Source organism: Larimichthys crocea, chromosome XV (genome assembly GCF_000972845.2).
Source record: "Larimichthys crocea isolate SSNF chromosome XV, L_crocea_2.0, whole genome shotgun sequence".
Taxonomy (NCBI): Eukaryota; Metazoa; Chordata; class Actinopteri; family Sciaenidae; genus Larimichthys; species Larimichthys crocea.
The window spans coordinates 11,127,418-11,140,595 of record NC_040025.1 but is presented as its reverse complement, the minus strand read 5'-3'; the positions used below and the strand labels follow the sequence as shown (position 1 = coordinate 11,140,595).

The following is a 13,178-nucleotide window of genomic DNA, read 5'->3' as shown; positions in this document are numbered from 1 at the left end:
AATCCAGCCATTTAACTTTGAAGACTGGAGGAGGGAAAAACACAAAGATCTGCTGGTGGATCAAAGTCATGAGAGCTCTCTCCCCCCTCACCTTTTCATGCACAAAGCACGCAGGTGACTCATTATGAGATGATGTGCATGAGGCTGATCAATAGGTGTTCATGAATTTTTACTTACTGAGTCGTAATCTGAGACCAAGCCAGCTCCTTGGTGGCGATTTGTGCAGGACTGAGTTCATGGTCCACTTGTTTGGCACCATCTATGCATGCAATCCTTCTTGAAGAAGAAGCTTCCTCGCAGGTCCCTCTCAGTGCTAAATGTTTTTAAATCAGCAGCTTTCTCCTCTCATATTCTTCCCACAGTGTGTGCACTCTCAGCTCGGTCAGGATCTGTTTCTGTTTGGTCGGTGTCGAGCACAAAAGCTGCAGCTCACATCACGGTGCATGCACGAAGTGTCCAAAAAGCATCACACAATGAAAAGTTCACACGGGTCTGTGTAAATAACACGGCTGCAGAAGTTGGACGCCGTGCTTTTAAGCTGTAAACGACCTGTTGCTGGCTGCACACATGCGATGAAAAAGGAAAAAACTCCTCGACGTCCCAACGAAAAAACGTCTGCTGGCTGCTGGTGAAGCTCGCTCGGTGTTAGCCGGAATATAGTAACGGAGAAGCGGGTGAAAACTCGTCTTCAGTGGCGTTAAAGCTGCAGATAAACAGACGCGGTTTCTTCTGTTAACTTTCCACGACGCGCCGCCGGAGTTGAACACAACATACCGTCCGCCGCTTCGTCTCGCCGCCCTCTCCGATCAACCGTCGGCTCTCCATTCATTCAGACAACCTGGACCCACAAAGGCTCGATGCAGTCTGTCTGTCTGTCTCCGCCGCCGAGTGGCGCAGTGTTTCAGCTAGAGGCGCCAGAGACACGGCGGCCAGTCAGCGAACACAGCACACACATAATCCAAAAATATGGATTATATAAGCGAATTATATATTAAAAACAGTCCAAAAAGAGCACACGTTATTAAAAATATACCCACCTTTCGTCATTACACCTTAAAAACACGCAATAAATGACGTTTTGGAAGTTTTTCCAATAGTAACTGACACTAACGGTTGATTAATGTGCCTGGAACAGCGACAGTTACTAACCAGTGAAGCTATAGCTAACGGAAGAACTTTCCAGCTTATGTTTTAAAGTTTAAAGTTGGTTTGATTTTAATATGAAAGCAAAATACATAATATGGTGTCAATACCCCTACAATGCTTAAATACTTATTATATTTTGGATGTTTTCCAACAGTAACTGACATTAACGGTTGATCAACCTGCTTGGAACGACCGTTATTAGCATAGTAATTAGCTAGTGAAGCGCTTGGAACGACCGTTATTAGCATAGTAATTAGCTAGTGAAGCTAATGCTAACGGCAAAACTTTCATGAATTTGTTGAATTTCCAGCTTATGTTTCAAAGTTTTTAGTTGGTTTGATTTTAATATGAAAGCAAAATACATAATATGGTGTTGGTTTGATTTTAATATGAAAGCAAAATACATAATATGGTGTCAATACAACTACAATTCTTAAAATACTTATTATATTTTGGAAGTTTTTCCAGTAGTAACTGACACTAACAGTGGATCAACGTGCTTGGAACGACCGTTATTAGCATAGTAATTAGCTAGTGAAGCTAATGCTAACGGCAAAACTTTCATGAATTTGTTGAATTTCCAGCTTATGTTTTAAAGTTTAATATGAAAGCAAAATACATAAAATAATGTCAATACTACTACAATGCTTAAAATACTTATTATATTTTGGAAGTTTTTCCTACAGTAACTGACACTTAACGATTAATTAATGGAACAACGACCGTTACTAGCATAGTTTTAGCATAGTAGTTAGCTAGTGAAGCTAATGCTAACGGCAAAACTTAATGAATTTGTTGAATTTCCAGCTTATGTTTTAAAGTTTCTAGTTGGTTTGATTTTAATGTGAAAGCAAAATACATAATATAATGTCAATACTACTACAATGCTTAAATACTTATTATATTTTGGAAGTTTTTCCAACAGTAACTGACACTAACGGTTGATTAACGTGCCTGGCAACAGCGACCGTTACTAGCATAGTAGCTAGTGAAGCTAATGCTAACGGCAGAACTTTAATGAATTTGTTGAATTTCCAGCTTATGTTTTAAAGTTTAAAGTTTAATATAAAAGTAAAATACATAATATAATGTTAATACTACTACAATGCTTAAATACTTATTATATTTTGGAAGTGTTTCCAGCAGTAACTGACACTAACGGTTGATTAATGGAACGACCGTTATTAGCATAGTAGCATTTTAGCTGTAATTAGCTAGTGGAGCTAATGCTAACGGCAAAACTTTCATGAATTAGTTGAATTTCCAGCTTATGTTTTAAAGTTTTCAGTTGATTTGATTTTAATATGAAAGTAAAATATATAATATAATGTCAGTACTACTACAATGCTTAAATACTTATTATACTTTGGAAGTTTATCCAACAGTAACTGACACTAACGGTTGATCAACGTGCCTGGAACAACGACCATTACTAGCATAGTTTTAGCATAGTAGTTAGCTAGTGAAGCTAATGCTAACGGCAAAACTTTCATTAATTTGTTGAATTTCCAGTTTAAAGTTTAATATGAAAGCAAAATACATAATATAATGTCAATACTACTATATGCTTAAAATACTTATTATATTTTGGAAGTTTTTGCAACAGTAACTGACACTAACAGTTGATTAACGGGCCTGGAGAAACAACCGTTACTAGCATAGTTTTAAGTAAAGCTTATGCTAACGGCAAAACTTTAATGAATTTGTTGAATTTCCAGCTTATGTTTTAAAGTTTCTAGTTGGTTTGATTTTAATATGAAAGCAAAATACATAATATAGTATCAATACTACTACAATGCTTAAAATACTTATTATATATGTAAAAGGTTTTGAAATAAAGGAGCTAGTTAGCCATAGTGTACGCTAGTTAACCCCTGTACATTATTTAAGAAAAAAAGTAGTTAAAATGTCATTTATTTAATCTAATTTTGGATGAATGTTTAGTATAAAATCTGTAGGTTGACATCAGATTTATGCTTTAGCGTTCTTATTTTTTAAACAGTATGTTTCACTTCTACAGGTGAAAAGGATTTAAGTTTGACAAATGCACATCTAACCAAAGTTTGGCTGTAGTCTCTGGAGTATAAACGTCCCCAAACTGAATAAAGAACAGGACAGAGTCGGTGTCATTATTTTAAAGTCTGATATACTCTTGGCTCCCATCACACAGGTATTTTTCTAACGTAAACTGGAACCATGATGACATCCTCATTGCCTTTACTACTATTGGTTGCAGGTTGGGAACCAGAAATATGCACTATTACTATTCAGTATTGACTGACATTCAGGGCCTTTACATGGATCCGACTTTATGGCCCTGACCTGAGGAGGGGCAGAGAGTCATAAAATCTAGTTAAGACCTAAGTCCGAAATAAGCCTACACACCACATTGATCTAACCATGGTGACATTATTTATTTAAAAACCTCAATCCATCCATCCAAACCTAAATATGCTGTGTATTTTTTGAACAGCGCAGGAGGGTTTGAGCTGTTACAGTGGCGTACTGCCTCAGCACAATTGTCTTTTCAGGCAACAGATGCACCGTTTGTTTGGGAGGGAGGACATCAAGTAACATTGGCACACATGAAGGATTTATTGCCAGTACAAGGGTTAGATGAGATATCCGCAGGATATTGACTGTTGTCATGTGCCGTTAATACTTTTCTGGATATACAGATGGTGTCCTGTTTGAAAATTTTTATTTTTGATTAAGAAATTAGTCTTTTCTATCAATTAGATGTTTTTTTAAATAGTGCTAGGAGTTGCAGTTCATGTTGTATTTGAGTAGGAGTTTTAACACACCAAGCTTTCATTTAAAGTTTGCAAATGAATCCAAAATGGGTGGACCAGCTGCATCTTTCCATTAAAAGTCGCTTGTTTGTAAGAACAAACAATAATTTAAGTCTGTGTTCTGCGCCGAAATGCGTTTCACAGATGTGTGTTGTTATTTCCGATTGTTTCGGTTCCTGTAGACTGTCTAGTGGCACCTCTTGCAGTGAGTCTCTCGTTTGCATGAGGTCTATGGGAAAACATCTGACCTGACAAAGCCAAAACAATGACTCTGCCAAAATGTAGCTGTGTTGTGTTTGTCTGCTCCACACCCTCAATAAAGAGGCGGAGGAGGGGGGGGAGCGAACAAGCGAACAAAGAAAAAGCGAGGGGGGCAGAGTTAGGGATGTTAAAACAGCCTACTTAACAAATTAGCAATTCTTCACTGCGTGAGTGAATGTTTACGACCGAGTCCCCCTTTAATTCTCCCAGTCGGATCATTTGAAGGTCAGTCTGGATGCACTCACAAGAGGTCTCAGATGAGGTTAGTCCTTTCTTAAAATTAGTCTTATTTTGAAGCATTAAAGATAATTCAGTATTACAGGCCAGTGTTTTGACAGATTTTATTGCAGTTTTCCTGCCCTGGAGACTTTGTTTTTTTTTTCTAAGCGAACATCTGCTGCTAAAAATCTCACATTTGTACATTTGCCGCCCCCTAATGGTCCAAAAAGTAGCACCAAAGAAGCAAATTTGTATCTTTTATATCCCACAAAAGGCCTACGTAAGAAATCGTAAACATGTTGCATTTACAAAACAAAAAAACAAAAAAAAGCACAGTAGCACTATTGTGTCCCTTTTGCACGATACCAAACAGTTAGCGATAAAAATAGAATTTCAGTAAAACCTTGGACTGGCATTAAAAACACAATACTGACAAAAATGGGCTCTGATCTTATGTAAATCCATCAAGGACGTCACGTGAAGGATCCCTCCTTTACTCTGCCCTGTGCTCTTCTTTACGTGAATGTTGGATATAAGCATAAACAACATGAAAAGTCCTGGCAGTGGGCGTTTTATCCAATAACACAACTGTCTGATTGCATACTGCGATACACTGATTAAAACGGCGAGATCGCCTGGCTGAAATCTACATGGATACATAATTATATGACAAAAGTACTTGAAAGCAAGAGAAGCACAGAAGCTTGAAGAAAAGTCGTTTTTCGTTTAATGTCTGGCAGGTTTTTTTTTTTAGTTCATTCGCAGCTTTGGAATGCCACCTACAAAGAAGAGACACCATGACAAGAGCTCAAACTACAAAGTGTGATATTATTGTCCGTGACGAGAAAATAAATTCCTTCACAGCACCATCAAATGTACGTACAGTAGGAGGTTGGAAGATATGGTGAGAACACCCAGGGTCCAGTAAACAGGAATGCAGCCGTCTCCCACCTGCAGAGTCTCTGATACCGACTGCTCCGACATACAAAACTGCCCGGCTCAACCTCAGGTTTGTACATTCAAAAGGCCAATGCTGACCGGTCCAAAAGAGTAAAGGGCAATAAACCGATGCTGTGCAGCAAATGTCATCACATCCCCATTTGACTGGGCCTCGTCATTCCCTTGAAGACTCGCAGCTTTCCTGCACCGGTGACGTCGAAACTGTAGTCCGTGGTGACGTAGGGCTTCTCTCCTTCAAAGCCAGACTGAGACAGAGATGAACACAGCGTGAGACAGATGTTTGTGTCCTACTTTACAAGGAGAACAAGTTCATCGAGAGTTAAAAGAACAGACCTGCGTTGTGAGGATGCAGGAAGGCAGCGATATCGCACCCAAGAGGAGACAGTTGACCTTGCGGAGGATGGAGGGATCGACAGGCGTCAGCAGAAAGTACAGCCCTCGTGCCATGTCAACACCTCGAAGCACACCTGAAACACATCGATATGTAAACACGCTGAAATGTGACAAATCAGATTAAACGAGGATCAAAACTACAAAAGGTGTGGCAGGATGACATACCGAAGCCCACACATGGGCAGATGGGTGCCTGCGACAGCATGACAGGGCCCCCTCTGCTTGTTACTTTCTCTCCCAGGCAGCAGAGTCCCACCAGACTGGCGTTGGCGGCATAAAACATGTGACTGGGCACGACCTCGCAATGGATCACACCCAACGCCACGGCTGTGTGTGGCACCTACGGACCAGAGGGAGGGTGGTTAGGTGCTTTTGTGACTTTTTGGAGCTCCTATCAAGAAGTCGTGATACTCACGTACCTGGTACGGGGTGAGGCTGTGCAGAGGTCTAACTGGTCCAGGGTCAGGAGACTGCAGCTGACTCAGGTAGGCTAGCAATGACAGCTCTCTGTGCTCATTAGTGCGCTGATGTTTCCTGTCAAATGCGCCCAAAGAAAATTATGTCATAATCACAGTTTTTACAGGGTTCGCACAACTTCTTAAACTTCAAATTCAAGGACTTTCCAGGCCAACTTCCCCTAGATTTAATGACACAACATGGCTTAGTTTGAGACACAGAACTAGCAGTACGTAGTATATAATGTTGAGAAAAGAAAATATCTAATATCTTGCACTTTCAATGAACCATGTGTATTTATTCCTATTTCCAAAACCTTTCAAGGCCTTAATTTTATCCCACATTTTCAAGGATTTGGTAACACAGGCTGACAGCGTTGTACTTACGCTGTCCCCTGGCGACCCACTCCTTGAAACTCTGCTTGTACGATGAGATGAGTGTAACTTCTGGGGGGACTGTGGCTCTCTGTGAACTCATCCATGGCGGTCTGGGCAGGCGGGTGCGTCTGGTGCCCGTGTGCCGTCCTCAGAAACTCTGGCGAGAGGGCGGCACACTGGGTGGTGCCGCCGTGTCCGAGTTGGACGACGTGCGAGAGTGGGAAGAAGCGGATCATGTCCACTAGAAGCTGAAATCCAAACCCTGTGGACAGCACAGAAGAGCATTCAGACAATGTTTGAAACCAGAAGTTCTTCACTGCTGTCAGAGGGTGAGCTGACCTTTGACCCAGCCCATGGTGTTGATAATGACGGGAGCCTCTCTGCTCTGGGAGCGTCTACGCCACAAGGACTTAAGGGATTCCAGGTAGCGGTCTAAGTCCGACTCGCATGACGACTGGCCGTAGTAGATCATGTGCTCCGGTGTGCACTGATGTGTGAAAGGAGGCCCTGAAAAATAACTCAACGTAAGTCTGCTAATCCCGTTTTACACAAAAAGTACAGGATCAACACACAGGGGGACAAAAACAGATGATTAATAAAGAATAGTTCAAAATATTATTTGCTTTTTCGTCAAGTTAGTTGACAAGAAGTCTGTTTCACCAACGGCAAGAGAGTCAGCACATTTCTCAAAATGTTAAACTACTCCTTAATACACTTATTACTTCCAACATAATCTAAGAAATGAAGCCAAAAACGATGAAAGATGAAATAATAAGATGTAACGTAAGCTAACAAGAGGAGAAAACATACCCAGAAGTGGTTCTCTGACCGTCGACAAAGAAAGGCAACCAGCAGGAGTGAACTCCGTCTGACCGAGGTCACCTTCCAAATAATCTACACTTGTTGTGCTACACACAAACACAAATATACACATTCAGTTTCCCGCCAAAAACATTAGAACATATGATATATTTTTGCATATGAACATAAAAATATGACAGTTTACATTTAACATATAGAGATGAGAACTTACTGATTTAGTAAGGTATTGATGAGGATGCGGATAAATGTCGACTTGCCAACATTCTTGGTACCACATACCAAAATAACCGCACAACCATCCATGTCACCTGTGGACGAAAGATAATAGTGTCCGATAATTTGCCATCATCAAACATGGAACAACATTCAGTGACGAGTTAAAAGGTGAATGATGCGAGTTATGTCTGTGCCACTGAGGCGTTAATCAGTGACCTTAACTCCCAACGCTTACATCAGTAACATATTTTTTTGGGAAAGCATTTTATCCCTTTATAAGAGAGAGATGCAACAAAGGTAACAATCGGGCCAATCGAGCCCACTGGCTGACTTGCAGAGAATTCATTAATTCCAATATTTCAATAAAATGCACTGCTGTTCTTGATTTGTCCACTGGAGGTCACACTGTCCTAATAAAAGCAGCCCCATGCTGGACACAGCTCTCACATGCTTATGTAGACCAGTGATTCTCAACTGGTGGGTCGCGACCCAAAAGTGGGTCGCGGACCCGTTCTCAGTGGGTCGCGGGCCTTTGCCTGGGAAAAAAAATGTTAAGAACAAAATCCTGTGCTTTTATTTTGAAGTGGATTTTTTATGCCGCGGAGTGCCGTCTATTCACAGGCCTTGTAATGTTAATAGACACCCCCCAAACTGCACCATCTTTTCATTAAATAAATTTGAGAAGTTGAAAATTTTCCTCAATTTCATGTGATGTAGACAACACTGTCGAGCATCAGCTACAGTTCAGGCAGTGGCAGCAGCAGCTGGAGGAAAATGTCTTACAGAGTGTCTGTGTGTCCAAGAAAAACTGACACTATATGTGGTTATTGATGAGACTTTGATTGTCACAGAGGAGTTCCTTGAGTCAGAGCTGATGACAGACACAAAAACAGCGAAAGACATTTTGCTGCACGGTGACAGCTTAGAGGTTAAACCAGGAGCAGACTGTAAAATGCTGCTTTGGAGGATTTTACACCGTGACCAGAACAAAAAAAACAATGAATGTGCAATGTACTTGCAACACAGTGCAACTGTACTGTTGTTATTTATAGATTATTACGCAGTGGCTCTGTGTTATGTGGCCCTGAAACTAAAGTGAGCTCAAGCCTAACCCGAGGGGTCCCAGTCAATTTTATCATTTCACAATATCAGACACTGAATTCTGCCTCCTATTAAGACTAGAATTGAATTAATACTAAAATGCTTTCTGAGAAATATATCTCAGTGACCTTAATGAGACATATTCTCCGGTTGTGTTTAACCTTTTGCAGACAAGAGACCGACACGTAAAATCGGCATTACATTTGCATAATGTGGGTGAAAGGAGCGTACCTCTGCAGGCGCTGACCACCGTGTTGAGAGCTTCTCTGTAGCTCTTTGACATGTTCAGGCCCTCGATGTTGCTGACGAGGGGAATCATTCCCAAACCATTGAGCGGCGTGTCAAGAACAGCTGACATGAGTTCACTCTACAAACAAGCGGAGATTAAAAGCTTCTGTTAGACACATGTAACACTGACCTATACACGAATGATGCCAACGTTCTAATACAAATTCAGTGTAGTTTGAATATTGACGGTGGCTTCGTGTCCAAATATCAGTCGACTCACCATCGGGGGGCTGAACAATTCACTGAGATCTGTGAAGCTGGTCAGAAACCGTGTCAGAGGCGTCTCCATGGGCTCCAGAAGGATGACGGAGGAGTTTGACATGATTCTTTTTAGCAACCTCTTCCGTGACGCTGCACAAAGCATAAATAAAGTCAGTACACTAATAAAAGTACTAAACAGACAATAATTAGATTACATTCTGCTATGTTTACCTGATGGCAGGTACTTTCGGAGGATGGGTAACACCTCCGACCGGTCATCTCTGGTCTGATCAGAGCTTTGCAGCGCTCTGATGGTCAGAGGACAGTGTGAGGCTGGAGAGAAGAGTGGATATGACTCCTGGCCTTCTTCAATGGTGAACCCCATCACTTCTACCCGCCCATACAGACAGGTTAAAAAGCACTTTCCACGGAAACACAGCGTCTGCGGGAGAGTTATGTAATGCTTAGCGATACAACTGGTACAAAATAAGTCTTAACTGTTGGCAGATCTATCTTGAAGCATACCTGATCCTTCTGCATGACGAGCACCGCGTGGTTTTGTTGATCATTCCTCCCTGTGCAGTGATGGAGAGACTCTCCCTCCAGCCTACCTGGCTTTACATCTTCCAGGTCACCTGAGGTGTCCACGCCGTTCCCGTGGACAAACTGGGAATACTCCTTCCACTCCTGCGAGTCATTTGAGTCGTTGTCCATCGAAAACGCTGAGTTCCCATTAGCCTGCGCGTTGGATTTCTTCACTGCAGACTGGGGAGGGTTTTTCTTGGAGTCGGAGATAGATTTGGCCTTTTTCTTTAGTCTCTTGACGGTGGGTTTTTTCTTCACGGACACGTGGTGCTCCTGGATCATCCTGGCCATGACGGGACTGGAGTTGAGCTCTGAGGAGTTGATGGGAGGCCTGCACCGTTTGCCCCTCACATCCTTCCACTTCTGAGATCTAGCACGGCTCTTTGTCTGCGTGGGTTTGTTGACTTTCATGATCAACTATCATTCATGTGGGGGTGGATTAAAAAACAAAACAAAAGGGGGGGCGCCTGTAATGAGAGATGAAAGACAATTAGCACCTGAGAGGACAGGTGTAGCTTCATTCACTATTACATTCAGCCTTGTTTATTTTCTAAACATATTAGCCACAGCTAGCTTCATTTTGCAAGACAATAGTGATGTGTCGGTTGTGAATGAGCCGGTTTAAAGAGCCGGCTCTTTTAAATGAACGATGGGAGTCGGCTCCGGAACGTGAGAAGCAGCATTTGGACCCATTTTTAAAAATTTGAAAACACAAAGGCAGAATGGAGAGTTTTTCAAAAGCCAAGCTGTCGTATCAAGCGGGGTCCACAACCAACCTTCACAGACACATGAGAACTGTGCATCCAACAGTCAATAACTGTCCTAAATAAATAAATCTGCTGCTTTGTGTAGCAGAGTTGTTCTACAAGCACGTTAGCGCATTCATTGGGAGAGTTACAAGGGTTTGTAAAGGCAATGAAAACAAGTGGCTACAGCAATTTACTGATATTAGAAAGAGCCATTTTTGGAGTCAAATGATCTGACTCCCTAAAAAAAACGAACTTCCCATCACTGCAAGCAACCATGAACTAGCTCAGCTCACATATCAGTGTAGGTTAGTTTCTAAACATGTGAGACTAAAACAGTGCATATATAAATACAAAGCATACAATACAAAGAAAGGTATAAGTGGTAACACGAAGAGCCATTTTTGGAGTCAAATGATCTGACTCCCTAAAAAAAAACGAACTTCCCATCACAACAAGCAACCATGAGCTAGCTCATATCTTTGTAGGTTAGTTTCTAAACATGTGAGGCCAAACAATGCATATATAAATAAATACAAAGAGGAACCAGCTGTCAACAATGTGTATTTTAAATGGTTAACGGCACTAATGTTACCTGTCACAGCTCCCTAAAAAGGACCGAACTTCCCATCCGATAGCAACCATGAGCTAGCTCACACATATATATCTTTGTAGGTTACTTTCTACACACGTGAGGCTAAAACAGTGCATATATACACATACAAGACATACAATACAAAGAGGAATTATGAAAGGTATAAGTGGTCACATGAAGAGCCATTTTTGGAGTCAAATGATCTGACTCCCTAAAAAAAACGAACTTCCCATCACTACAAGCAACCATGAGCTAGCTCACATATCAGTGTAGGTTAGTTTCTAAACATGTGAGGCTAAAACAGTGCATATATAAATACAATGCATACAATACAAAGAAAGGTATAAGTGGTAACATGAAGAGCCATTTTTGGAGTCAAATGATCCGACTCCCCCCCAAAAAACGAACTTCCCATCACTACAAGCAACCATGAGCTAGCTCACATATCAGTGTAGGTTAGTTTCTAGACACGTGAGACTAAAACAGTGCATATATAAATACAATGCATACAATACAAAGAAAGGTATAAGTGGTAACATGATCAGCCATTTTTGGAGTCAAATGATCTGACTCCCTAAAAAAAACGAACTTCCCATCACTACAAGCAACCATGAACTAGCTCACATACATATCTTTGTAGGTAAGTTTCTAAACATGTGAGGCCAAACAATGCATATATAAATACAAAGAGGAACCAGCTGTCAGCAATGTGTATTTTAAAGTGTTAACGTGAAGTTAACAGGGCTAACGTCACCTGTCACAGCTCCCTAAAAAGAACCGAACTTCCCATCCGATAGCAACCATGAGCTAGCTCACACATACATGTCTTGTAGGTTAGTTTCTAAACATGTGAGGCTAAAACAGTGCATATATACATACAAAACATACAATACAAAGAGGAATTATGAAAGGTATAAGTGGTAACATGAAGAGCCATTTTTGGAGTCAAATGATCTGACTCCCTAAAAAAAACGAATTTCCCATCACTACAAGCAACCATGAACTAGCTCAGCTCACATATCTTTGTAGGTTAGTTTCTAAACATGTGAGATTAAAACAGTGCATATATAAATACAATGCATACAAAAGAACCGAACTTCCCATCCGATTGCAACCATGAGCTAGCTCAAGGTTGTACAGGTTAGTTTCTACACACGTCAGGCTTAGCAACGCATATATAAATACATTGCGAGAGTGTCACAAGGGTCAGTAAACCCAATGAAAACAATTGGCTACAGCAATATATTGATATTAGAAGGATGTATTGATGATATGTACATGAGATATGTGTACACGTGCTAAATTTGCCTGAATTATGAAAGGTAAAAGTGGTAACATCAAGAGCCATTTTTGGAGTCAAATGATCTGACTCCCTAAAAAAAACGAACTTCCCATAACTACAAGCAACTATGAGCTAGCTCACATACATATCTTTGTAGGTTAGTTTCTAAACATGTGAGGCCAAACAATGCATATATAAATACAAAGCATACAATACAAAGCATACAATACAAAGAGGAACCAGCTGTCAACAATGTGTATTTTAAATTGTTAACGTGAAGTTAACAGGGCTAACGTCACCTGTCACAGCTCCCTAAAAAGAACCGAACTTCCCATCCGATAGCAACCATGAGCTAGCTCACACATACGTGTCTTGTAGGTTAGTTTCTACACACGTGAGGCTAAAACAGTGCATATATAAACACAAACACGCATCATCACAAACATCAGCTCTGCGTGTTTTAAACCCGGTGTGAAGGAAACAGAGCTAACGTCACCTAAAAAGAACCAACTGCTAACTGCTAGCTGATAATACAGAAAAACTCACCCCCCGCTTGTGAGAAACGAAACAGAGCTGCAGAGGAGAGCTTAAAATGACCCGACCAGCTGGATTCAGTTTATAAACGAGCTCAGGTGAAGCCTCGGAGCCGGACAGGTGTCACCACAACAGCAGAGCTAGCTGGTTAGCTTAGCGTTACATGTGAGAGCCACCGCTTCCAGATGGTCGACTATGAGCTTA

At 41.1% G+C, this 13,178-nt stretch overlaps 2 protein-coding genes across 2 annotated transcripts in view; both read right to left on the bottom strand.

Annotated features, from left to right (window-relative positions):
* The window catches only part of plekhg5b (pleckstrin homology domain containing, family G (with RhoGef domain) member 5b), a 67,250-nt gene extending 66,311 nt beyond the window's left edge, over positions 1-939 (bottom strand). The window contains exon 1 of the mRNA XM_010747264.3: positions 178-939. Coding sequence (XP_010745566.3) covers positions 178-259 — 82 coding nt within the window. The 5' untranslated portion in view covers positions 260-939. The remainder of the gene's footprint in view (positions 1-177) is intronic.
* A 4,219-nt stretch (positions 940-5,158) lies between these two features.
* On the bottom strand, positions 5,159-13,173 carry nol9 (nucleolar protein 9). Its single transcript, XM_019273861.2, has 13 exons — positions 12,987-13,173; positions 9,758-10,284; positions 9,464-9,674; positions 9,252-9,382; positions 8,975-9,110; positions 7,638-7,734; positions 7,415-7,512; positions 6,944-7,111; positions 6,614-6,866; positions 6,191-6,305; positions 5,937-6,111; positions 5,712-5,845; positions 5,159-5,623 (listed from the first exon to the last, which is right to left on the bottom strand). Exons 2-13 carry the CDS (start codon positions 10,226-10,228, stop codon positions 5,507-5,509), a joined length of 2,106 nt encoding a protein of 701 aa, XP_019129406.1. The 5' UTR covers positions 10,229-10,284; positions 12,987-13,173; the 3' UTR covers positions 5,159-5,506.
* Between the last annotated feature and the right edge of the window lie 5 nt (positions 13,174-13,178).